General features: G+C 37.5%; 1 protein-coding gene and 1 long non-coding RNA gene across 5 annotated transcripts in view; both read right to left on the reverse strand.

Moving 5' to 3' along the window:
• Positions 1 to 3014: 3014 nt before the first annotated feature.
• CELF2 (CUGBP Elav-like family member 2) overlaps positions 3015 to 27204 on the reverse strand; it is a 607652-nt gene continuing 583462 nt past the window's right edge. For all 4 annotated transcript variants that reach the window (XM_083366115.1, XM_083366113.1, XM_083366114.1 and 1 more), the window contains 3 exons: positions 21444 to 21587; positions 15217 to 15388; positions 3015 to 13736 (listed from right to left, as the gene is read on the reverse strand). In XM_083366115.1, coding sequence (XP_083222241.1) covers positions 15261 to 15388; positions 21444 to 21587 — 272 coding nt within the window. In that variant the 3' untranslated portion in view covers positions 3015 to 13736; positions 15217 to 15260. The remainder of the gene's footprint in view (positions 13737 to 15216; positions 15389 to 21443; positions 21588 to 27204) is intronic.
• LOC310642466 lies at positions 23662 to 24606 on the reverse strand. The gene is made up of 2 exons (XR_014492911.1): positions 24471 to 24606; positions 23662 to 24194 (listed from the first exon to the last, which is right to left on the reverse strand). It is a non-coding gene; the product is annotated as an uncharacterized lncRNA (long non-coding RNA).

Here is a 27204-nt window from a genome sequence, read left to right on the forward strand (position 1 = left end):
TGTAATAATGCCGCTTGGGGGGGGCGGCGAAAGCCCTAATAAGCAGGCATATACATAGAATGAAGGCTACTGCTAAGCTTGTAAGCCGCCCTGAGTCTTCGGAGAAGAGCGGGATATAAATGGAATTAAAATAAATAAATAAATATGTCCTGTATAGGCAATGTCAATATGAGATCATAATTCAAGCTGCTGCTTGGATGCTGATTAACATGGTAGAGCATGTGCTGCTATGTTGACATGTTGATATGACCCGCTTGTGTTTTTTTATGCAGGCCTTTGGCAAGGGTGTTTAAAGGTCCCTTTAGCGGGTATGAATATGTTTTTGTTCCTGTCTGGTTAGCTGGCTTTTATTCCTTGTTCTGGTTTATTATTTTATTTAATTCCTTTTAAAGTTGTTTACTTGTGAGCCACTCAGAACCATTCGGAGTTGGGTGGTATACAGATTTAAATGACGATTACGATGGCAATAATGTGCAGTTTAGGATTAAACTGGTTGCACAGAGTGTTCTTTGTCCACATGCACTGAGGTCAGTAAATGGCACAAGGATATTATCTATTTTTAACCAGTTTGTGGAACGATGCCTTGATCTCCAAAATAACTTTGTGCTCTGGAGTCCTTGGTGCTCTCTGCACTTGGTTATTGCAGATGTCTCATTACCCAACTAGATAACATCATCAGTGACATCAAGGAGTGGGGTTTTCTCCCTTTTTACATACTTGCCCTTTAAGTGCTGGATCTTGGAAAGAACACTCTTCTTCCTCCCACTCATATTGAGGGTAAGCCACTTATATATAAACAGAGAGCAAACCCCACTCCCTTCTAGCATTGATGATGTTACCTAGTTGGGTAATGAAATGTCTGCAAGATCAGGGAACACAAAGGACTCCACAGTTCAATCTCACGCTAACAAACCTTCTATTCTACTGGTATAACTTTGCTCATCAGAAGTAAATTGTGCACAAAATTTCATTTTCTTGGACCATAACTTGAGATGAACCCTATCCAAAATGTGATATATTTTTTAAGCATATAGAGTTCCTACTTCAGTTTCATGAGATCTTTAAAGTAGAACAGATTCTGCTTTGGCTCAACCTGTTGTACCTTGTCATTAATGAGGCAATTTATGCTGCGCTGATCGTGGTTCCTGACATTTGTTCTTGCTTAAAGCTGATGTGTAGCCATTCAAACCAATGGGTGACATTCAATAATTCGTAAATTACTCATAATACGCTGGAAAATTATAAGTGAGGCAAGTCGCGGCGAGGGAACAAGTGATTTATGTTAAGGATTTTGTTGCAAGGAAAGGTAATGTGTCCTTGCCAACACTAGTATTTGGAGCATGTTGAACTTTGCTTGAAATGCCTACATCATCTCTTTGTACATTCATGTGAACGTGTTCATCAAAGTTTGAGGTTTGAAAGTAATGTTTCTTCTTTCTCATTGTGTGTCCTTAAAAGCTTTTGCATCTCTTTCCCCCCCTCCCCCACCCCATTCATTTGTCAGACTTCATCAACAACCTCCCAAGTTGCAAGACTGGCTCCAGAGGAAGGTTGAGGGGTGGGGTGGAGGAATAGAGAAAATGGAAAAAGACAGTTATCATTACTGATTCTGTTTTTTTTGCTTTTCAGTAGGTATGAGCCCAGTCGGCAGGTGTGCTGATTGCTGTGTTGTTGTAAACTGCAGTTTGCACAGAGTCCACACCAGAAGATAAGGATTTTCAGCCTGTAATCCTCCAGTAATACACAGACAACAATTCAGACACATAAATAAGTTTATTATGGTATATGGCAAACATCAGACACTTTTAACTGTTCTCTGGTGTCCAAAAATGGCTTCATATTTAGTAAGAAAAATAATCTTTCTACTTAATATAGCCTTTACATTGTAAAAGGAACAGGTTTTAATTAACAATCTTGGCTTTCAAGAAATTGTTGCTTGTGCCCTCAGAATGTGCCCTATCCCTCTCTCTCGTAAAGGCCATGTTCTCCCCAGTTCCATGGATAGATTAAATGTACCATACAAAAATAAATAATCAAAATAAGTAAATAAATAACACACAAATAAAGGAAATTAAAAACAAAAACAAACAGATATTTGGCATGGCAGAATTTTAAGATTTTGCATCCCCTTTTCAGTTTTAACAAAAATAAAGCACAACCCCTAAAAACTCTTTTAACCCATCATAAAAGTTTTACAGACAAACAGAATCCTTTCACTAGCTTTATTTAAGAAACCACGTACTTAGCAGATATAACACACATCCAATATTTTAGTTCCTGATAGCAAGTGCATAGATTTTGTTAACATGGTTGTTCTCCACTTTTAGAGCATGTTTCATGATCAAAAGATGGGAGACTTTCCAGCGATTGTGCTAGAGCATTTGAGAAAAAGAGAGGACAGAGGGAAAAAAAAAAGAGGGGGGTTATTGGAGGAAGAAAGGGCCAGAGAAATAGAGAAGGGGAAGAGAACGAGAAGGAGGAAAATGCAGAGGAGGGAGAGGAAGAGGGGGAGGAGGAGGAGGAGGAGAAGGAAGAGAAGAAAAAGGAGGAAGAGGAGGAGGAGGAGGAAGAAAAAAGAAGAGGAGAGGAGGAGAAACGAACAGGACACAGCAAAGTAGTGAAATTACAACAGGAGATGAAGAACAAAACGAACCAGCAGTACAGCCGATTCCTGATAAGTGAATAACCTGATTGTTTGATCACAATACTTTATTCACTTATCAGGAATGAAACACAGTACAATTTTTTGTTTGGATCGTCTAATGCCTGAAGACAGCCAGATTGGGATGTTTTTTTATTTTTATTTTTATTTTAAAAAAAGTTAATAATTGCTCCAGTACGGATACACATAATTTCGGGGAAGGGAGGGGTCTAAAAACCCTTCCTACGATAGAGAAGCCATGGCTTTAGTCCTTGTGAGTGTCGCAATGGGTGCTCCCCATTGCAGGAGGGAGTGAGGGTACAAATAGAGTCTGGGCCTGACGGGACTTCTGAAGCTGCCTGTTTTTGCGTGTCCCCCCCCCCGACAGGAGATGTAAAAAGGAGGAGTGGTGCTTCGATCACACAGGGGCAGCCACCATCTCGACCACACACATGGGCTGCAGCCGGTAGGACATCTAACCAGATTGAAAGCACTTGCTGAAAACACAACGATTGTCTGCAAGGAATCCTAGTACCATTTACTATGAATGGAACGGCTGGGTTGGTTTTTTTGTTTTTTTTGACAAAGGTAAGAAAGGACACTGGGAGGGGGAGGGGAGGCAACTGTATTGTCCACTTCTCCGGGAGGAACTTTTAGGCAAGGACCATTTTCTTGTTTTCCTGCAATCCTGTAATAGATTAGCGGTACTGAAAAGCTAACACCTGCCTTTTGAAGGTATGGATAGATAGGCTCCTCCTACACGTACACGGATTAGCTAGTTGAAGATGACGCGTTCGCCTACTCAGAGGGCGGAAAGAATCAGCTCAAGATGGCTCTCCGTAGAAAGGATTCGTAGGGTCTCTGGGGCTGTAGGGTCCAACAGCAAGAAAAGGAGATGATCATCTCCAAAACGTGGTTGCAAAGACAGACCAAGTGTGGCTTATAAATACACTGGGGGAAAAAGGGCCCTGGACTTGCCACTTCTGGTGCAGTTTTGGAATCCAAGAGCATATGCCTGATGGGGCAACGGATGTGTACCAACGCTTCAGACTTTCTCCTGTTTTCTCCAAGTCGCTTCACAGATTATTATTTTTTCCCCCGGCTGGCCTTCCAGCTAGGGAGAAATTCACCACTAGTCATCTGCAGGCTCAAACTGGTGCTGTTTCTCTTGCTCTGTCACCTACATTTCGGTGCAAAGAGTTCGCTAATATTATATATACATCCTTCTAGCCTCTGCTCTGAGACTAGGTCTGCGTAATTTGAAACCCAACCTCTACTCTAACCCAGGGGGTCTTCAAACTTGGCCTTTTTATGACTTGTGGACATCCAACTTCCAGAATTCCTCTAGGTGAGAAATTCTGGGAGTTGAAGTCCACAAGTCATAAAAGGGCCACGTTGGAAGACACCCCCCCCCCTGCTCTAATCCTAACCACAGCTCAGGAAAACGTCCTGTGTTGTCTGTTTTCTGGAGAACAAGACTGTTAACCAACTGAAAAGCCATCAACACACACAGAGGGTTGTCTGATGACAGCTTGTGCAGGTCTGCTGTAGACAGTATAGAAGAGCTGGGATACAGCTAAGCCATCCCGCCAACCAGGATGTTCTTTAGATATGATGGAACAGTACCTCTCAGGTTTTCCAAATCTCTCACTGAGAGAGATGGGGGATGCAGTTTCAGAATTATTGGAAGATGTCAAGTACGGAAGCTGGCTTGTTTGTCCTGCAAATTTTCCGTAACATTGCAATTGTTCTCATCCAGGGATGTTTGATTTTTATCCTGTCTGCTTTTCACACCTAAGGCTTTTCAGTGCCAGTTTGTCTCACTAGCTCAGAGATAATCTATTTCATTTTTTAAAAACGTACTCTTTATCCTGGAATGACAGGGATGGGGGTACATACGTATGGCTTAAATATATAACCTTAAATGCTATTTGGCAGCCAACGAAGTCTATATGTATCTGAAAGAAAGAAGAGGCTACAAAGTTGGCTGAGAATTCTTACTTGCCATTTTCTGCTTCAACCCTTGAATGTGTATTTAAAAAAAACCCAAAACTGGTTTTCATTATTCTTAAAGCTAGGCTAATTCATGGTTCAAACTGGCTGACCAGAGAGGCATATTTTACAACTCCTGATGTGCAACTGAAAGAAAGAAATGGCTTGACCAGGGGAACTGAGCTGCTGAAATGGGAATTGCATCCAGGTTCCCCTTGGAGGGGGGGGGCTTCCACTTAAACCACATTGATTCCATTCTTTTTTTTTAAATGGTCCTACAATTAATCAGTTGACAATGTATACCCAGATAAGCTTTGATTTCATTTTTTTTAAAGCTTGCATTTTTACATTGAAATAAGTGATTGTCATCGTGTGTCACAATTAAGGCTCCTCCCGGGAAGATGCCTCCATCTTTCCAGTCAATTCCTTGTTTGATATTGTTTCAAGAGAGGGTGTTTTTTGTGTGTGACATTACAGACACCCTGTTACCTCATCAGTTATGGGCATATCATGCAGCTAAACATATTGAGGTAATCGGTAAACAGAAACAGAGGTTGGGATTTTCGGAGGCCAGGTACCGAGGAAGCCACATTGCAGGCAGTTGCAAACTCTATAATTTGCTTCTGAAATCTACAAGCCCAGAAGCTTGTAAACCGGGCTCTGAAAAGCAGAAGACGGAGAAACTAGGTTATATGGGCTTCCCTCAAACTGAGTTGGCAGAAGCATGAAGTTGAGTGCAGCCCACTCCACCACGTCAAAACCAAAATACTGATAGAGGGACATAAACATCACAAGGAAAATCGCGTAAGAGCACTTTTAAGTGGTCTTAAATTCCTGAGTTTGGGGAAAAGGATAACGTTATGGCTTGAGTCCCACGCAGGAAGAGAAGTTCCTCTTTCTAGAAAGTTCCCCTTCCTACCTGATAACTTGAGTGTCTGATGAATCAAATGAAGAGAAATTATAGAAAGCCCATTATGGTCAGTTCCTGCAGTTGGTTTTCTATTAAGAGCATCACCTGCTGTTTTAAATTTAAGAATTTAAGACTGAAGTATTTGTGTCTCTCCTAGGAGATTCATGTCGTTTGATTACCTGCCCTGAAAAAAGAGCTACCTTGCATGCTAAATTCAAAATAGCCCAGTTCAGCACCTTTCCTGATTACTTATTTTTTCTAACTTCGGGTACTTTTAATAATTCAATGTTCTCCTTGACTGTTCAAATTTTTTTAAAGAGGTCTATAATAAGCCTGGTAGATTTTAACTTCGGCTCTTCTACCTGTGTTTAAAAATTTACACTGGAAACTGGCAAGCTAACTAGGTGTGATGCCAGAGCTTTGCTGAATAATTCTGGAAGATAAAGTTTTTCTTCTCCCATGAGGAAAATGTTTTAATAGTAAACTTAAGGTGCTCCTACAGAGGAGAAATATATCTCTTTTTAGTCACTAGAGAAAACTTTGTGACTTTGATTCTCTCTGTGTATGCAGGTTCTCTCTCTCTCTCTCACACACACACAAACACACACATGCATATCTTTTTAGAGGCATCTTCAGTGTGACTTCATCCTAATAATTACAATCAAAGGCAACTTGGGGGCAGAGGAGGCAAAGAAGACGGGGTAAATACAGCAAATCTGCATTCATTCTCCAATCAGAGGTTCACTTAGCGGAATCGACTGTATCTTTTGTACACAACGAATAGAAAAAAAAATCAACAGGGACGTGCAACAGTGAGGTGTGCAAATGTATTACCAACACGGAATGACTACCAACATTACAACACAGAGAGAGAAAGTGAGACAAGTATTAGGAAAATGGTTTAATATTGGAGACAGAAGCAAAAAACTGCATCACACAATAACATACGTTACAAAAATAAGTTTGACTGTTTCAACTACACAGTTATGTTCACAATGAAGACAGAAGAACCAGGAAAACCTTTTGATCTAAACAGCGAAAAAGCAAACCCTATTTTTTTAAAAAAACAACAAAAACCTAATACATATATCCACTTAAAGTGACTGTGTACTCCTAAATTCTAATTTGTTATATTATGAAACTGCACAATACAGAATAAAAAGTGAAACTTACCGAGTGTTTTAAAACACAAAATTCTAAACATTAAATATAAGCAAATGGAAAGGATAAAACCAAGCCAAAGTTTGTTTTAATTTTTTTTTAAACTAAGCCAACTTTCTTTCGATCAACTGGAAATCAAACTTGAAAAGCAGTTTATGATCAGGGGGGCTCACAGGAGTAAGCCATCATTTCCCCCCCATTTTTGTTTAAATCTCCAGTATAAAAAGTTCCACTGGTACAAAATGCGTGCATACAATCAAATTTTATAAGCCTGTGGTTGGTTAGCTGGTTGGTTTGTTTTATTTTCCTAATTTCAATTTCCATTTTGCTTTTGGCTCAAATTCCATCAAACAGCAAAATCCCAAACGCATCAACAAAACAGAAACAATACTCAAAGTGGTCTTTTAACAGTTTCTCACTACATTGCAGTAACTTTGGCTTTTCTTAGACAAAATAAAAATAGAAAGAAGCAAAAACCTAGGTTTGTAATCCATTTGTACCACAGGCTCAGCTCCCGTACACTGAGAATTCACAGAGGGTTGAAGAAAAATCTGCTTTTACCTTCTGCACGTGAATGTCAAGACGCTGAAGGGCCTGGCTGTCACAGAAAGCCCCTCCTCTCTTAATTCGTCGGGGGTCAAAAATAATTTTCATGAAGAACACTGAGCTCTACCAAGCCCAAAGAATTCCCTGAGCACGAATGCCACTTCTGTGGTAGGAATGGATCGTTTCCTGAGTTTTTGATGCTCTCAACTTAAAAAGTTGTCATTAGTTGACAAACAACAATTTCTCACAGCACAACGTCCTCCCCCACCCCCACCCCAAAAACCTGGTACACAGGATATGACATTATTCAGAAAAACAACGAAACTACTTATTTTTTTTTTCGTTTTGTTAATTAGCACTTAAGTTAATAGAAACAGAAACAGCAAAATGATCCAAAGAGTAGCACAAGCTGAGAAATAACCCCTATGGTGAAAGAAAGATGAACTTGTTACACCTTTGAAAAAAAATAATGGCCATTTCGCATAACTCATTTGGTTGGGAAACTACTGTTTTGTGCTTTTGGAGTTTAAATTTTGAAATGCAACCATTCCTGGTTTATTATTATTATTATTATTTATTTTCTTCCTCTACAAATAAAAAGCCCTTTGCACTCTGTTTCCCTTCAACATTTCATCTTTTACAAGTGCAGTGCATTAGTAAAGGCCTTGGTGTGAAGCTATATAATTCTGCTAGCTGGCTTCCCTTGCAATCGTTTATGCTGCAAATGCAGCAGCAGTGTATCTTACTCAGGGGTAGGAACTGTTGAGAAAGTGACAGCTTTGATTTCCTGTTTATGCCTGTTCTTTCTTTTCCTCCCAGTTCTTCGTCCCTAGTAAAATGGCCCAATATTGCAAATTAAACCTCTCTTTAAAAATCAAGAGTTCCCTTGGGGCTGCAAGATGAACAATGCTTGGGAAAAAATGAGGAATGGGGCTGGTAAGGAGAGAGAGAGAGAGAGGGAGGGAGGGAGGATGGGGGAGGGAGAGGGAGGGAGGGAGAGGGGGGGGAAAGCTTCCCACTTGGATAGGTGCAAATTCATAAGCATACCAAAAGTTATGGAGTTTAGCACCAGCACATGGCAGGACAAAGCATTCATAATGATGTTGGCCATCTAACTGCTGTTCATTACAGATGTGGCTGCCATTTCAACAGGTTTGGCATGGGGTTTTGAAACAAGCCCCCCCCCCGTTGACGTGAAAGGAGTATCGGTTTTCTTACATGAGATCTGATTTTCTTTCAAACAGTATAATTATTTGGGAAGTTTTAGATGCTGAACAATAAATGCCCCGGAAAAATGCTCATGAGCAAGAAAAATGAGGTAACAGCTAGGAAGTTAGCCCTCAAGGGTTCAGCAAGGCCCCAGAAGAAAGAAAAAAAAACATGAGACAATCGCGGAGCATTTATCTATAACTGAGAATGTGTACGTGTTAGAATTCTTTTTCTACCTTTATTCTCTCCCACTCTGCATTATTTGGATTCTAGTGCTTGCCATCTACGGCTTCTCTAAAAGTAAACGTACTTCTTCCTTCTCAGTGGCGGGATTCAAATATGGAAACAACCGGTTATCCCTGTGGATGCTGCTTCCGGAAGTCCATTCTGGACCTGGGCAACAAAAAATTAGCTACCGGGCTGAATCCCACCATTGTGAATCCTCTCCTTTTACAAAGAATGTGAAAGCAAACTGGGTAGATTATCACCTGCCTTCTTAAAAATAATTTATATGGGAAATTGGGGGAAAGAGGAAAAATGGGAGATGTTTTAAATGAGAGTTAAAAAGGATTAGACAATAGGAAATGATTTTGGCACTTTTTTTTTTAATCAGTAGCGTGAAAAGCTGCTGAAATAATCTTGGCTTGGAAAGAGGTTTTTATTTGCCACTACAGAATACCAAAATTTAGTTGAATAGGAGTGCTATTCTGTTCAATCTAATTTTGAAAAGAAACAAGGCAATGAAGTGTTATCATTCCTTAGTTTCTTGGTTATTATTCTGCAAAATCTAAGGATTTGCAGAACTTTCCCTTTGACGTGAACAGATCGTTAAGTAGTACAGTACAGGCTTGCAGGATTGTGCCTACATATTGTTAACAACAGATAGTAAGAGATACAAAATAGCTAAGCAGCTACCTTGAGGCTTGATCACTTTCTACTGATGGACCATGCAGGTTTCTGAGTTATGCAGAGCACTGTGGCTATTAAGTGAACAGATCCCAGCAGGAACAATAAACATACCACCTCTGTAACTGCCTTATGGGATTAGACTGCTGTAGCAAAATTAATCCCCTGTAGCATTTCCAGGCCTTGTTTTTTACTGAGTAAAACAGGAGAAGTCTTCTGGCCTCTTAAAGGAGGTCATATTCACAATGGCAGAAACTTTCGTGAACTGCAGCGCCTTCAACTGTGGATGTATGGGTACTATTAGCTCAGCTCATGGGTTCATGCTGCTTGGGGAATGAATGAGCTGCGTCATCCAAAGGACGACATCACAGTAAATACCAGGTGTGTCCTCGGGCTTGGTCACAATAGTCAAGATGGCTGTGACAACTGAAGCTCTATCTATTTTTTTATGTGCACTGTGGCAGCCGACGTTTTTGTTCTTGTGGCCATATTGCTTTGACTTCTCTGGTAAATACAATAACCTCTGTATTGTAAGGGTAATCGCATCCTAAATTGCCTCACTTATTGGAGTTCCTCTTCTGCCAATATTGTGCAATATTCTGCCACTACATAGATTATGAATGGCAGGTGTGAATTTCTGAATATTTATGGCCCCAGGCCAAGAGATTCCAACTAGCTAGATTTCCCAATGCAAAGCCTGGGTCTGTCTCTCCTTACAATGCAGCTGCAGCAAATACAATAGGTTTGCTGAATATTTTTTTTTGAATATGTACATTCCGAAATAGAGGAAGCTCTGATTTAACAATGATCCCCAATGCATTTAAGAATGCCACTTATATGTTCATAACCAAGCATGACATGTCTCTGAAATGCTCTCCTCACAACAGCCAAAGAGCATTTCTGGCCAGCTCCCTGTACTAAATAAAAAAAAAGTGGGGGAAACATGTTGTCACTGCGTTTTTTTGTTTGTCAGCTCAGCACGTCTCACTCTGTTTTTCTGCCAGCTGCATAGTAATCTTATCAATGAAACCAAGGTGATTGTCACGTGTCCAGCCATGTTATGGTTTCAATCTGTTTTGTGCTATTAAATGCGCATGTCTACAAAAGTTTTCTAACTTTGCTTTTTTCCTCCTCTTTGATTCTGTCTGAGGAGAGGATGTAGTCAGTTAAGTTCTTTCTTTGCTTTCCAATTAAAGTTTTATATACAGTAGAATATGCCTGGGGTTTCTTTATTTTTACCTGATGTTTACCATGCGTCAAATGAACCACGGTTCATCGCCCTCTGATAGGGAAGTATCGATTTGTTTCCCTGACACAGGTGAAGTCGGAAAGAAGAGAAGGCAGAGAAGAAAATCAGGAGTATGGGTTGATACCTGCAACTCGCTTCACGGGGGGGGGGAGGGGTTCTGTTTCTGTTTTAAAGTGTGCACTAGAAGGTGTTGGGTTGAGACATCATCTCTGTGGGTTTTTTGGCCTTGGGCAGATGGCTGAGGCGGGCCTAGATGACGACTAGCAAAAATGCTAAAATCAGCAACAAGAGGCCATTTTGCTCTCTTCCCGGGTTATGTCTTACTAAGATTTCTTTTCAGGGCGTAGGAAAGTCTTGAAAAGAACAGCTGTTTTTTTTTTAGGGGAAAGCAGCAAAGCTGCTGTGAAGACAGGCTAGGGAAGAGGAAGAAATAGCGACACGTTCCTGTGATGTTTTGAGTGAAGGGACCTGGCGGGAAATTGCCAGACTGGGAAACAGGACAAGATGGAGACTCCTGCAAGCCGATCCCCACCTGTTCCACAGCTCTTGCTGAAAAATGATCTCTCTGGAGTGTGCTTCTCTGGAACAGGGGCCCAGCCAATAGTCAGCTTCCCAAGACTTGCAGCAGTCCCATAATGTCATGGTTAGCAGGGCCAATCTCACATCAGAGGAGTACCTGCGTGTCAACCACCATACAACAATTGCTTCTCAGAGCATCAACAGCTTGCATCCTGTGCTCACAAAAGAAGATTTTGGCCTATTCTAATTTGTTCTCAGGTGGAAGGACTACAGAGCCATATTTTTTTTGCTTCTGCCTTTTTGAAGATTTGCTACAAATCGGAAGCCTGCATGTTCATCAGCTAGCAGGAATTAATCCTGCTAACAAAAGGTACCGCTATGTCTACTTTGTATCTATTGCATCTGGACCGACACAGTACAAATATGGCAGCTAGCACATAAGAGCATTTAGACGTGTGTAAACCTCATCTCTAAAAAGTAGTTTAACTGCAGTGCACAAGAAAATTTCATCCAGGAAGTTCTAGTGCGCTGGATTTAAGCAAAAATTCATTTAATTTTTATTACAAAAATATTTTTTCTTTTATGATTTCAAATTGTGGGTTCAATTCTCCTATCTAGGAGTGGTTACATAAGACATAATTAAAGAATTATTTTATTTTTTAAATACAGAATATCATATACCAGCAGCATATTAAAAGCTCTCTTTTAAGAAAAAGATTTAAAAACAAAAGAAAACAAAGGAGCTTTACAATTTCTATGTTAAATATTTTTTTTAGTTATAGATACAGAAGAACTTTAGACAGCAGTAAAATATTTATATTTGTCCTTCAGATCTGCCCTGTGCATTTTTCTGATTTCAACCATGTATTAAATAAAGCACAAAAATTAGGTCTGTATGTGTATATGTGTATGTGCGTGCATGCATGTGCATATTTGTGTGTGAATATATACACACAAATATGTATGTGTGTGTGTGTTATGTGTATATAAAAATAAAGAGCAGAATGGTGAATGTATAAAAGTATTAACTCTCAAGACAGCTCTGGGTGGAAAGGGTTAAAAGTTCAAAACTTTCTCACCTTAGAGGTTTCCATACATTATGAGGAAATTACATTGTGAGGTTTGCATTCACAGCATTGATGCGCAGAATGGTTTGAAAAGGGAAACATGGGCACTTAATACAATGTTTTACAAAAAACATCCAAGAGAAATAACAAACAACAACAATTTCAGGCAACAAGACCACAGGATAGCAAGTTAACAAACTTTTTAACCTCTTTTTTCCTTTAAATATTAGGGATTTATACAAAACACATAATAAAATACCCATGTTATCAAATTACTTCACACAAGAAACACACTGAAGCTCTAGGAAGAGAAGTACCTTTGGAATTTGGCACTAATTTTTTCCCCCCACTGAGTTCTTATTATTTATTTAAAAGGAAAACTGAATCACATTTTGCTGAACACAAACACATCGAAATTGTCCACAATAATAATTTTAAAAAAATTGACATCAATGCCTCACAGAAGCCAACACAAACTTAGTCTGGAATAGTTTTTATTTTTCACATGAAAACTTTTTTTTTTTTAAATTTTAAGCAAACAACTTTTTTTTTCATTTTTTGAAATTCATTTTTTTGTTCTGTTGTTGATCTTCAAGTAAAAACCAATTTCAAACCTGTTGTTTATAAACACAGAACACTTAAAGACCATGAGGAGCCCCCCCCAATGATGAGACCACAACTTAATTCACAAAAGCACCAAATGAAACAATAGTTTACAATAACCTTTCTCCTGTACATCGAAACAGTATAAAATATAGGTAATTTTCATGTGCATTAATTCATGGATTGTCTAACTTGTGAATCAGTTCAGCAAAAGGTGACAAATAGGTAGCATTTGCCCTAAAACAGGGTAAATATTTTTTATACTAATCTACAAAAAGTGGTTCTATATATATATATTCTTAATGAGAAAGTGAGCCACCTAAAATGGCCTTATCAAAAAACTTTACACTGCCTGAAAAATGTAAAAACTATTACAGACCTCTAGAGACTTAAAATCAGACAGTTCTTCATTTCAAACTATTTCGGAAGTAGTCTGTTAGAAACCAACATTCTGTGCCTGTGTGGACACATATTGCTATGTCATTAAGAGACCAGCCAGAATGCCAGTCTCTGTCTAATACTTTCAAGTCTGTTTTTTTTACAGAAAAAAAGAAAAGAATAAAAGGGGGAGAAAGGAAAAAGGAACATTGAAAACTTTAAACAAAACATTTTGCCACAGGTTGTGTGTGTGTGTGTGTGTGTGTGTGAGTGTGTGTGTTTAAATACTCCTATCATAAATTTGACTACGAATAAATTTTGATCTTGCATAAATGCAGCAATGCTTTTCACATTGACTTCCCAGAATTCATATAGCTAGATGAGGTCACATGCAAATTTCAAAGGTTCAAACTATAGATCAAAGATCAGTAGGAGAACCAAATTATGATGTGAGGTCAGAAAGACATCAGAAACAATGACGGGACGATGAAACTTTTTTTTAAGACGTCACAGGGACATGCTAGGCAAACGATGAACTAACAGGCATGAAGATGTCTAGGGAAAAACAAGGAAGAGGAAAAAGTTATGGAGAGTCTATGCAGCAGAAACAAAAATCATTTTAATGGGTGCAGGAGAAAACTAATGCAAATTTTTTTTTTCATCATTAAGAGTCCCAGCCATTCACACAATTTGCATTAACTGTACACTTGGTCAACAACGGCCACAATGAAAGAGCCCCAAAGAATCCATTAGAAAGCAGTTTTTTTTTTAAAAAAATGGATTCTTATTTCATTTGGGTAAGGAATAGGGTGGGAAGGAATCAAGACCCCATTTCAACAGAGGTAACATCAAGAGGTGCAGAAGTGGATTGAAGGGAATCCAGAGAAAGAGTGAGAGCAAAAAAAAAAACACAACAACACCCCAAGACAGCTAAATTTTAAAGTAGATAATGGAAAGGACGGACAAGTTAACAAAGACATAATACAAACAAGAGGAGAGAAATTATGAACCATAAAAGATGTAGGGTTCAACGGTGAAAAAGCACCCATTCTTGGCACGTGTACTCTAGAGACTACTTCAAAATGATCTAGCTACCAGACAGAGCTGGTCTTTAGGTATCCAATAAGTTAACAATAGGCAATAAATAACTTCCATTATTTCTGAGGCAGTAAAAATTTTTGTATAAAAATAGAAATGCTTTTTACAAATAAAATTTACAGGCCTGTGGCTTTCTTTTGTATCTATTATTATTATTATTATTATTAAATTTTTTTATCTTTCAAGAAACATCAAGTATTGTCATTCTTTTTTATTTATTTATTTTTTAAACCCTGTAGCTTTAGAAACAGATCTCTATGTCTTTGTTATACTAATGCTCTTTACAAAAAAAAAACAAAACACAAAAAAACCCAAAACCCTGAAGAACTTAAAAAAAGAAAAAAAAGGAAATCGAAACATAAATAGGTAAAATATATAAAGACAACCAGTGTTTAAACAGGATAATGTAACCACGTGTCAATCTGAAGCCCTAAGAGTGGTAAATATTAAAAGCTTCTTAAGAAGAAAGAAACAAACTGAAGTTATGGGGGGAAAAAATGTTGTGTTCTAAATGAGTCACTTTCTTGGCCAAGGGCCATAGCTTTATTAAGCAAATTCAGAACTGGTGCCATTCGGATAATTCAGAACTGCTTTCATTATCCTCATCCAAAGTATTAAGGACACCAGGGCTGAGAAAGTCAAGTTGCAATATTTTTTTTTGACAGCTCTAATTATTAAGATTGTAGCATGTGGATGGGTGCTTTCCCTTCAACGCTCATTAAAATAAAATAAAAAAAATCTGAGTTGCTAATTCAAATCTCGTAGGTCATCCCACTTTTTTTTTTTTGGTTAGATTAGCCAAGTTTCTCTTAAACAGGTGGGGAAAAATGGAAGCAGGATTGTCAAATGGCTGTCTCTTAGAGGTGGCGGGCCAGGTGTTCTTATGTTCTTTCTCAATCCCACCCCAAGCAAGGGTGGGCTTGCTCAAGAGACTTACCCTAAGAAATCTAAATTAAGAGCAGAAAGCTTCTGGGAGAACGGTCAGTAAGGTTTGCTGTCATTTTTTGAGCGCTTCAGCTGTACTTTCAGGCGTTTCATGCCAATTTGAAAGCCGTTCATCGCCTGTATTGCAGCTTGTGCAGAGACAGGATTGTCATAGCTAACAAAACCTGGAATGCAGAAAAATAGGTAAGGGAAAGAAGAAGAAAAAATGAATGCATTAAGAACCAGCAAAAAAAAAAGAATCGTTAGCACTTGGATTCTTTCACAGTGTTTTGCAGCGTAAAGACGGAGAAGGATTTGATTTCCTTTCTTCCGTTCTGTCACTCCTGCTTGCTTCCTAATTCTCTTACTGTCACTTCTGTTTGGTTTCTCTTTTGTGGCTTTAATAGGCAACTTTATCGATTGTTCTTCCATTGGTTACAAAATCCAAACTGCTTTTGGATGTAGAAAAATAGGGACCACTATGGTGGGAAGGTAACAGCGTTCCGTGCGCCTTTGGCGTCTAGTCACGCTGGCCACATGACCACGGAGACGTCCTCGGACAAGCGCCGGCTCTTCGGCTTTGAAACGGAGATGAGCACCAGCCCCTAGAGTCGGAAACAACTAGCACGCATGTGCGGGGGAACCTTTACCTTTATATAGATGTAGTATTTTTGGTCGAAAATGATACCGTGCAGTCATCATTTCAGACTTTGGGTTGTAAGACATAAGACCTGCCAGATATCTTGGATAAAAGGAATACTATTTAATATCCACTTACTTTCACAGATATTGAACTGTACGGCAATAACATCTGGTGCGCAAAACTTGCTAAGCCACAAAAGCAAAAACTTTAACCAAACATCATATATTGTGCTAAAGTATCTACTAAGATATATTGTGCTGATGTATCTACTGAGGACTATATGTCGGGAAAACAAGGGTAATGCGTTATTAGTGTCAGTTCAGCTAAGAGACACAGCAGGAGAAAGGGGAAAAATAATTTTGCCATTTGGACTAAAGACAGAATACACTATTTCCAATGTTTCTTCCCCCAAATTCTTTTAAAGAAAATAATTAACAGGCATACAGGAAGAAAATTTATAATCTAGTTCCCTTCATATGACACTAGCTTGACAATAGAAGAGTTGTGAAGTTATTGTTTTATAAACAAAATTCTAAAAGTATGACCCATATGCAACAGACACGAACCAGCCCATTACTTTATTCCATTTATTTTTTTTGCTGGCTTTAAAAGTTTATAAAAAATTTGGGTGCTGCACGCCACCACTATGTTTTTCTTCTTTTGAATATTGAAAAACTTCATGTCAAGTTTCCGACGTATGGGCTTTTCAAGTGACTCTGAGGCATTGATTACCTTAAAAGTCCTTTATTAGCCTAATACACCGGCAAATGCTTGCTCGAAGGAAGCTGGAATCTGAAATCTCCGCCCTTTGCACAATATAATTAAACACAATTCTCCACCTTTCTAATTTTGTCATTAATCATATTCTCCAATTAATTTAAAGAATCAGCTTCCCTTCCGTTGGAAGAACCGCCAAAGTCTTATCTTCTTTAGAGAGACAAATGGCCTTCAAAGTCCATTCCTACTCTTCCCTCCCACCAATTTTAAACTAAAACAATACACAAGCCTTAAAGCAATACACAAGTTTAACATATGAAATAGCTACTTCTTCATCTCATGTCAAGCAATAACATTCGATGTTAGCAGCGTTGACACTTCACTTTGAAGTCTCTTTTGTGAGATAAATGCATATATATATATATATATATATATATATATATATATATATATATATATATATATACATATATACACACACACACACACACACTTTTCTGTTTTGTAACATAGTTCAAATTATGCTTACCAAACAGTTAAATAAAGCAATAAAATATCATCAAAATAATTTGATTATAATACAACATTATATCTTCCCTAATAATTTGTTATTATCTTTGTGGAGATTAACTTTTGTTGTTACAATTATCCTGAATCTGTTATCATATTTACTAATTAAATTAAGTATGCTTCTCATTGGTTAAAAACTGCACCTCATCAAGTAGATGATATAAATCTTGTAGTACAAATAAACAAAAATCAATACATACATAACTAAAAATAACAAAGCAGCAGAAGATAAAACTTCATGGAAAAGCAGAAGTCATTGAAGGTATGGAAGATTAGAAGAAGGAAGTTTTGCAACTGTCCTAATGTTCAATGAAATGCATTATGAGATGGGATGGGAGACATTTAGATATTCAACTATTTTTTTACTAGATTATGCATTAGTTAGCTTCTCTACCAAACAGGAAATGATGTCAAAAGTGATCTTCAAAAAATCTCTCTCCATGAAATATTTTTGCCAGGAATCCAGAGGAATTAATGGATTATGATTGGCATCCCCTTGCAAATAACTTTTTTTGTTGGTAGAAGGAAAGTTTGATTAAATTGTGTCTATCTGGTCACTGAATATGTATCTGCCACTTCATAGATAAAGCTGAGGTGGAGTGGTCTTTTTTGTGCAAAGGGAGAGAATGAAGATTGGGCTAGAACTTTTTTTATGTGATGATGCTCATGTAGGCACTTATGTAAAACAGAGGCATGAAATTATAGTTGGTTTCTTGACAGTAAACAATTAGGGAAAATGTCCTGTTTTGAGAAAGAATGAAAAAAAAAATTTGTTGTCAAAACTGGAATACATAGTGATTTTAATCATGATTAAAAGTCCTTCAGATTTCTTCTATATTTACCTATTTATTTACTTCAACTGCCAGGTATATAGTTGCATGCTAGCTATATTACAGTATTTTAAACTGATACTTCTGGACAACTGTAACTTTTATTCCTAAGGATAAAAATGGCTTCTCAAAATCAACCAAGAAGTATAGGTAGTCTTCAACTTACAACTATTATGGAGGCTCAAATTATGCTTATCATTTGTACTGGTCATTAAGTGAGTAATCACGTGACCAACCCAATTTTACCTCTTTTTTTTTGCAGGGGTCGTTAATCAAACACAGCTGTCATTAATCGAAGGTGGCAGTCACTAAATGAATCCCCTGTTTGCAATGGGTATGTTTTGCTGGAAACCGGAAATAAACAGTGGTTTCTGGCAAAAAATGACATAAATCGCAGTCACATGACTGCGGGGCACTGCAAACAGCCATAAATGTGGTCAAGTTCTGAGCTCCCAAAGTGCAACAATGAATCTGGGTTGTAAGTACCTTTTTTGTGGGGGGCATTCTAACTTTGAATTGGGACCAAGCTACCATTCGTTAAGCGAGGACTTCCTATAAGATGCTAGATAATGAAATCATACTAGTTTTTTATTTAGGACCGGGACAGCTTAATTAGCCTAGAACAGGTCTACATACTATGTAGTTGAGTATGTGGTGGGAAACCAAGCCATAGTCTCAGCAAATTGTATGAGCCAAGTGATTGCATTAAGCCATAAGATGGTTTATTATCCTGGGATTATGTTCCATCAAGTCAATAATGATTCTTGCTGACAGATTTTCTCCATGACATTCTTTTCCTAACCTGGCCCTTTAGTTGTCCAAAGAACGTGGAATTAGGTTAAACATATTGTATGATCCCCTTCTCACTCTCTTTGTCCAGTTAGTTCATTCCATTTTGCTTTATATTCATTTCTTACTTTTATTCTTCTCTGTTAATATTCCATGTTGGCTGAATTATAACAACATCGTAGGAAATAATGCCCTGCAGATACACTAAGTTTATGTGTGTTTCTTAGGCACGATCATGCAATTTTGGCTGCAAATCTGTATTAAACAGGTAAACTAGAACTAGCATTAAAAGGAATAATTATTTATCAAATACTGTATGTGAATGTAACTATACTGCATTTAGAGAGTCACTCTGGGGCATTGGCTAGAAAGAGACCACGAGACCAGCTCGGTGACCTTTGGCAAGTCACTTTCCCTTAACCCTAGGAAGGAAGCAATAGCAATTTATTTCTCAAAAATCTTGCCAAGAAAACTGCAGGGACTTGTCTAAGCAATTTCTGAAAATCAGGCATGATTGAATGGAAGAAAAAAAATTGCATTTAAAATGCAACTGCATAGTCTTCCCTACGGCAGGAAATATTATTTAATATAATCTGCAAATAATGAGTTAAACATGGAGATGAACTTTTTTTAACACAATAGAGAATAATTAGACACTCATAATGAGTGTAAAATAAACGACATTCCTTCAGATAGGATGTAATTAGTTTTATGCATTTGACAGTTCTTTTGTACATTTAGGAAAATATTTTTTTTTAGGCCTTTTTCCTGATTCAACCACAAATGCTTGTACTTTTCAAGATTAATAGGAGTTGCTGCAAGGAAAGAAACATTTCACTTCATTATGGAGCTTTCACAGTCTTTCCTTTTTTTCCACTGAAATGGTTACAGAGGACAAGCAAAGAACAACTCCTTTATCAAGAACATAAATATAAATCTATTTGGTGGAAAATGAATGGGACTGTATGTTAACCAATGCCTCTAATTCACATCAGCAATAAATCCTAGGTGGTGAACCTTAAAATTTGGAACTTGGAAAAAGCCCTTGAGGCTCTCAAGTCCAACTCCTTGCTGAATACAGGTTAAGATTCACTTAACAACTCTATGAAGAAGTCATAAAATGAAGCAAAACTCACTTAACAAATATCTTGCTTAGCAACATAAATTGTGATTGTGAGTCAAGAGCTACTCTGTGTGTGTGTGTGTGTGTGTGTGTGTGTGTGCGCGTATAAACCTTTGACATGAAAAGTCTACAGAAGCTGGCAGAACCTAGCTGCTTTGGGCTGATCTCAAAAAGCTAAGCAAGGTTGGGTCTAGTTCGTACAGTCCTTGACTTACAACCACAATTGAGCCTAAAATTTCTGTCCCTAAGTGAGACAGTTGTTAAGTGAGTTTTGCCCTGTTTTATGACCTTTCTTGCCACAGTTGTTAAATGAATCACTGCAGTTGTTAAGTTAGTAAATGGTTGCAAAATGAATCTGGCTTCCCAACTGACTTTACTTGTCAGAAGGTCGCAAAAGGCGATCTCCTGACCCTGGAACTCTACAACTGTCATAAATATGAGTCAGTGGTCAAATGTCTGAATTTTCTTCCTGTGACCATGGGGAAGGTGTAATGGTTGTAAGTGTGAAAAACAGTCATAAGTCACTTTTTTCAGTGCTGTTGTAACTCTGAACAGTTACTTTGAATTTGCAACTGTCGTAAGTTGTACCTGATGGTACCATTAAGAGTTGGGTACTCTAAGAAATTTTGGGTTTTTAAATATAGATGCCCCCCTATGTGGTAAAACATTGTTTTATTGGGAGAATATTTACATGATGCCTCAAGATGCAGATTTTTAATATTTTTGTGCCATTTTAGTCTTTATTATGATGTTAGATTGTTTATAACTTACAATTGTTTATGGTGGAAGCAGCCCTTAAACTAAGAAATAGACAAAAATTAATTGTTTTAACCAAGAAACAAACATTTTGGACATAACAGGGCTGTGTCCAAAAAGCCACCATAGATTAAGCTCAACCTAAAAGAGATTTTAAACGGAAAAGCGTTTAGAAACCATTACATAATTAAATCAAACCTAAGGCTCAGGAAAATATGTCCTATTTATATATTTTAAATTCTTATTTTAATTTTAATTTACAATTGGTGGAAACTATGAAATTTAAACTAATCAAAAAAGGCCAAACTGCTGAATAGGAATATAAAATAGACACAGAAAAACAAGCAGTTCAAGATTTTTCACTGTCATATAAAAACTTATTATCACCAATGATATTACCAGGGCTTTTTTTCTCATTGAACGCTCAGAACGGAGTTCCGGCACCTTTTTTGGATGGAACCTTGTAGGGTAGGCAAGGCGGGTTGTATGACATGTGTGAGTTCCGGCACCTTTTTCTTTTACAAAAAAAGCACTGGATATTACCTACACTGAAATTTCACTACTACAGTTTTACAAACCTGAAGTAAAATGTCTGCCCTAAAGAGAACAAGCAATGGTTAGATAACCAACTGCAGATCACAGTAGAATGATGCTTAATGTAAAAAGAAATATGTCTACAATTCTCCAGTGAAAGGCAAGATATATATCAATAAATGTTGAACCTAAGATACCAATTTAGGAAAAGAGGAAAATAAAAGAGAGAGATAGAGAGCATGTTGGATTTTTGATGTTCCGTACTGAATGTTACATACCAAAACACTTGCTCAGATTTGTCTGTTTGTCAATGAAGACCTTAGCAGAAATAACATTTCCAAAAGGCATAAACATCTGCAGAATGTCCTGGTCACCAAATTCTTGTGGGAGATGATAAATGAACAGGTTTGCTCCTTCTGGACCTTTTTAAGGAAAGAGAGAACAGGCAGCCAGAATAAGCTTTCATTTTATGCTGAAAACACTAAGTATAATTCAGCTCACTTTTTCACTCTGTGGTGTCTTCCAAATGTATTAGGACTGGAAGGGGAAACAAAGATGTTTTATATTTTTGCCCAAGGTCTCTCCCCTCCTCCCCCCATCATAAATTGGGTCCACTGGAACTGAGTGGCCAATAAGCTTACATGAACGAACGAATAAGGAAAATGGAATCCGAAAAGGATTGTGAAGCTGTTCACATATTTATTTTTACGTTCTCTATAAAACGGTTGAAGTTTTAATTTTAATTTTAATTTTAACTGGGGTTTTACTTATTGCAGGGACGAATATAATTTTTTTAATCTGTTTTTAACTTTTGTATTTTTGTTTTTAATCACCCTGTAAACCGCCCTGAGTCCTTCGGGAAAGGGCGGTATATAAATGTAATAAAATAAATAAATAAATAAAAATATGTGTGTGAAAAGAAACTGGAATTTATTTAAATTTATTATAGTGGTCCAACTCAAGTAGACTTATAAACCAATTTATGAAACAGACTTATCAGGGAGAGAAACCTATCTCGATAAAATTTTCAGAGGTCTGTGAAAATGATAAAATAGCAAAGCATCAGAAACTTGTTGATAGAGAAATGATTTAGAAAACAAGAATTCCTGGATATTTCATATGCCAAAACATGCATTTTAAGCTTTGTTCTGCTCTTTTTTTGCAGTTGTTTGGAGAAACATAATCCTCTTTGTATGCGTTACATATCTGTTACATAATATGGAGAGTAAAGTTTAGAATACTGCTTTTTTATTTCAGCACAATACTGATTATTTTTCCCCGCTTTCACTTTTTTCACTTAACTTTTTACCTTCTTCGTTCTCCTAAATGGGTAAAAATGAAGAGATGCTACTTTCCTGGCAAGTCCATATGAATAAACTCTGGAATGTAATGTAATGTTTTATAGCAAACATTTATAACCTGATGTTATAAATCTGGTTATCCATGTTATGAATTTTATATGTAGCAAAGCGGCTTTATATTTATATACAATGTGGGCTATAATTATAATTATTACTTAGTTAATTTATTCACCAAAATTTCAGTTTTTCTGACTGTATTAGAATTCTTGGAAATTCTCTCTCTCTGGGACTGCAATTGGCGTGATGGTCAAAAAATTATGATGGCAGCTTTGATTGCTATATCTATCTATCTATCTATCTATCTATCATCTATCTATCTATCTATCTATCTATCTATCTATCTATCTATCTATCTATCTTTCCTTTCTTTCTCTTTCTATCTATCTGTCTATCATCAAATCTAATCTATCATCTATCTAGCCATGCATCCATATTTATATAGCTGCCCATCTCAAGGAATGGAATATATTTTCACATCTTTGTGTTTTATATTTCCAATATATTTGTGTATTGCTGATTTCTTTATTTCTGTTGTCTTAATTCCTGTCTATCTCTCTGGTTCCTCTCTGTGGAGCTAAAGTCTTCTTTTGATGGAATTCAATCTATCTTTGATCGTTTCTTTAGTTTCTGTTTTCTACTTTGTTCAAGTCTTGATTTTTTTCTTGCCCTTTTCCTAGTGGGGCTTCTGGGTTCTTTGCCTTTCCCAGTCTTGGCTCCCACCTGAGGTAAACCTTTCCCTCACACAGTTCTGAGGGAATACAAAAAATGCCTTTCTGTCCCCATTTTCCTCAGCTGCTGCTTCCTTTTCCTCGCTGTTTCTATCCTTTAATTTTTCTTTTTTATTTTGGGTCCGAGTTTTGGCTCTGTTTATTTATCTTCAGCTTCATGAGCGGCCAGGCAGACATTTTGTCTTCCTTCCTCCTCACCTCCTTCACTGCCACCTGCTCAAAGCTGCTGTTTGATTGGCTGCTACTACTGGATTGGCAGCTGGGTCATCCTAGCAACAAGGGAGGGCCAAGAAGAAGCTCAGGTACTTATTACCTGCTCAGGTAGTCTGTCCTCAAGGAAGAGAAAGGCAGAACGAGCAGAGTGAGTTTACTTCATACATGCATAAGGGCTTTTTTTTTTTAATAAAAAAGGGCCCCAAATAGTTGGCAGTTCTTTAAATGCCCATTTTAATACCTTAAAAAGCAATAAATGTTCTGTGAGTGGCAGGTTCTATTATAGAAATATATAAACACAGAAACATAGCAAATTGATGGCAGAAAAAGACCTAGTGGTCCATCGAGCCTGCCCTTTCAGGGGTTTTTTATTTATTTTATTTAGTTTGATTTTATTTTTTCACTTTTAATTTTTGTCAGATGATGGACATGTGTTTATTCTGAGACCTTCAAATAATAAATTTGATTTATTATGTTATATTACATTACACTACTTATATTATTTTAATATGATATACTTTTAAATCTATCTATATCTAAATTACATAAATAGACAAACAAAGAAAATAAGTAAATTGCTTTCCTTCTGTCTCCTCCATCTCCTTGTTGTTTATTATAGTCAACGGCTTAGGAAAAATGGTTTATTTATTTGTTTATTTTATTTAGTTTGATTTTATTTTTCCCACTTTCAATTTTTGTCAGATGATGGACGTGTTTATTCAGAGACCTTCAAATAATAAATTTGATTTATTAAGTTATATTACATTACGCTACTTATATTATTTTAATATAGTATATTTTTAAATCTATCTATATATAAATTACATAAATAGACAAACAAAGAAAATAAGTAAATTGCTTTCCTTCTGTCTCCTCCATCTCCTTGTTTATTATGGTCAAGGACTTAGGAAAATGGTTTATTTTATTTGTTTATTTTATTTAGTTTGATTTTATTTTTTCACTTTTTATTTTTGTCAGATGATAGCCATGTTTATTCAGAGACCTTCAAATAATAAATTTGATTTATTTTATATTACATTACATTATTTTTAATATAGTATTTTATATTTTTAAATCAATCTATCTAAAAATCTATCTATCTATCTATCTATCTATCTATCTATCTATCTATCTATCTATCTATCATCTAAATTACATAAATAGACAAACAAAGAAAATAAGTAAATTGGATTCTGCTTTCCTTCTGTCTCCTCCATCTCCTTGTTGTTGTTTTTTTAGGAAAATGGCTTATCCAATTTGGAGCGCTCTTCTTAAAGGACTATTGATAACTCTGATGCTCCATGAATGCTTGACCACTGATGCAGATCGCCACACCTATTTTGTATCGTTTCTTTCCTGGCCTAAATGAGCCAGGAATACAGGTAATCCTTATTTCCTATTGGGCTGTTTTTGCTGAAACTTGAAGTAAATGCTGGTTTCTGGGGGGAAAAAAATTGCAGGCATGGGGTGCTGCAAATGGTTAAAAATATGGGCCAGTTGCCGAGTTGCCCAAAATGTAATCACATCACATGATGGAGGGTGGGGTGGGGGTGGGCTGATGTCGGATCTTCAAAACTGGGTTGTAAGTAACTTTTAGTGGGGTTGTTGTAACTTTGAATGGATGCTAAGCAATCAGTCGTAAGTCGTGGCCTACTTGTAATTAGATGGAAGAAAAACACTTCTCTAAAGCAACAGAGCTTGAAGGACAGGTAGAAACCTGAGAAATAAATAGATAGGAGAAAAGCCCTTTTTTCCATTGAACATCTTGCAATTGGCATTAATTTATTCTCAGCATTAACTTTCCGGTTTTCTTTTGCTCCATCAGCACCTCATAGGAAGCAATCGATTCTTTATTTGCTTCCCCTCAAGACTGTCGGTTAAATAAGCGACCCTTCCTTGTAACAACGATGGATTTGGTCATTAACCTCCAAAGGCTATTTAGTTATGAAAGCTACATGTTTGTAGTGTACATGCAAATCCAGATAGGGGAGCTCCTTCCCCATCAGAAATGGGGGGAAAAAAAAGAATTCAAGGATGGTTTGAACCAGAGCACTTTCCTTTCCTTTTTTCTTGTTCTTTTTTTGCAAAAGCAGCAGACAATATCTATTTTTGCATTAGAAAAGCATTGGGTGGTAACATTCTTTGAGCAAGTGCCTGAAAGGAATTTTGTGTGCTGGGAAATTAAATATTTATGGGGTTCCTATATATTCTCCGTGCCAAAAGAGAATGTGCAGGCACAACTACTTAGTTCCGGTTCAGTGTCAGTTTTGATGAGTCAGTGACTTTGTAAAGGGTTTCGGAATCACAAACTTTCCGTTTTCCTGCAGTCAGATATTCCTTAACAATCTGAACTAACTAGATAGTAGCTCCAGTATATCTAGGTCAGGGGTCAGCAACCTCGGCTCTTTTATGACTCGTGGACTTCAACTCCCAGAATTCCTGAGCCAGCATAGCTGGCTCAGGAATTCTGGGAGTTGAAGTCCACGAGTCATAAAAGAGCCGAGGTTGCCGACCCCTGATCTAGGTGAATCATAGGCCTGCAGGCTCCTCTGAGAAAGGGGCTTCTGTATTAACATCACTTTTTTTTTTGCTAGAGGGATAGGACAAGCATAAGAAGACTATAATAAGCAAAGGTCGGGCTAATGGAGGGAAAAAAAAATCAACACTGCTCTGCCTTATTCTTTGAAAATAGAAACATATCGAACGTGGTGCTCTCTGAGCTTGGTTGTTTGCTTGCAAATGTTTCATTACCCAACTAGTGTGCATGGATGAGAGCAAGTTTGGCCCAGCGGTGAAGGCACCAGGCTAGAAACCAGGAGACTGTGAGTTCTAGTCCTGCCTTAGGTAAAATAGCCAGCTGGGTGACTTTGGGCAAGTCACTCACTCAGCCCAACTCACCTCATAAGCACCTGCGGCCAGCGTCAACTTCCCTCCGCCCAGTACGCTCCCACAGAGAGGGCCTCCTCAGGGTGCCACCGGTCAAAGAATGCCGACTGGTGGCCCCCAGGGGGAGGGCGTTCTCTGTGGGCGCGCCGGATTTATGGAACCATCTTCCGGTCGAGCTCCGGATGGCGCCTGATCTCCGCTCCTTCCGGTGCGATCTCAAAACCTACCTTTTTGAACAAGCTGGCCTGGCCTGATGGGATAGGGTTGGGTTTTATAAATCGGTTTTAACTTTTAATGTGTACTAATTTATTTACGGGCATTGCTGTTTAATTACTTTTTAATTTTTGTATCTGGTTTTTTATTATGCATTGCCCTGTTCACCGCCCGAGTCCTTCGGGAGAAGGGCGGTATACAAATTAAATTAATAAATAATAAATAAATAAATAAATAAGAGTTGTTGTTGTGAGGGAAGTACAGTAGAAGGAAGGTGTGTTGTATAAGCGCACTGCCTTGAGTTATTAGTAAAAAATAATGGACATGGGATATAAACGAACAGAAAAATAAAAATGTTGCCTACTCGGATAATGGCCTGCAAGCCAACAAACAAGCTCAAAGAGCACGGAGGATCTGAGCTACATATATTCTTGTCTGCTGTACCCTAATATTTTGCAATTATTTTCTTCCACTGCAGCATAAGCACTGAGTGCCAGGAGGGCATCATGGGATAAGAAAACTCTACTTAATGATGGAGCTTAATAGTAATGATAGCAGCAGTTGTACTAATAAACTAAATGTCTATGGAGATTCTCAGTCATCCAGGTCATGGTTGTCCCAAAAGTGCTTTTTCAGGA

The sequence above is a fragment of the Vipera ursinii genome (assembly GCF_947247035.1).
Source record: "Vipera ursinii genome assembly, chromosome: 6".
NCBI classification, from domain to species: domain Eukaryota; kingdom Metazoa; phylum Chordata; class Lepidosauria; order Squamata; family Viperidae; genus Vipera; species Vipera ursinii.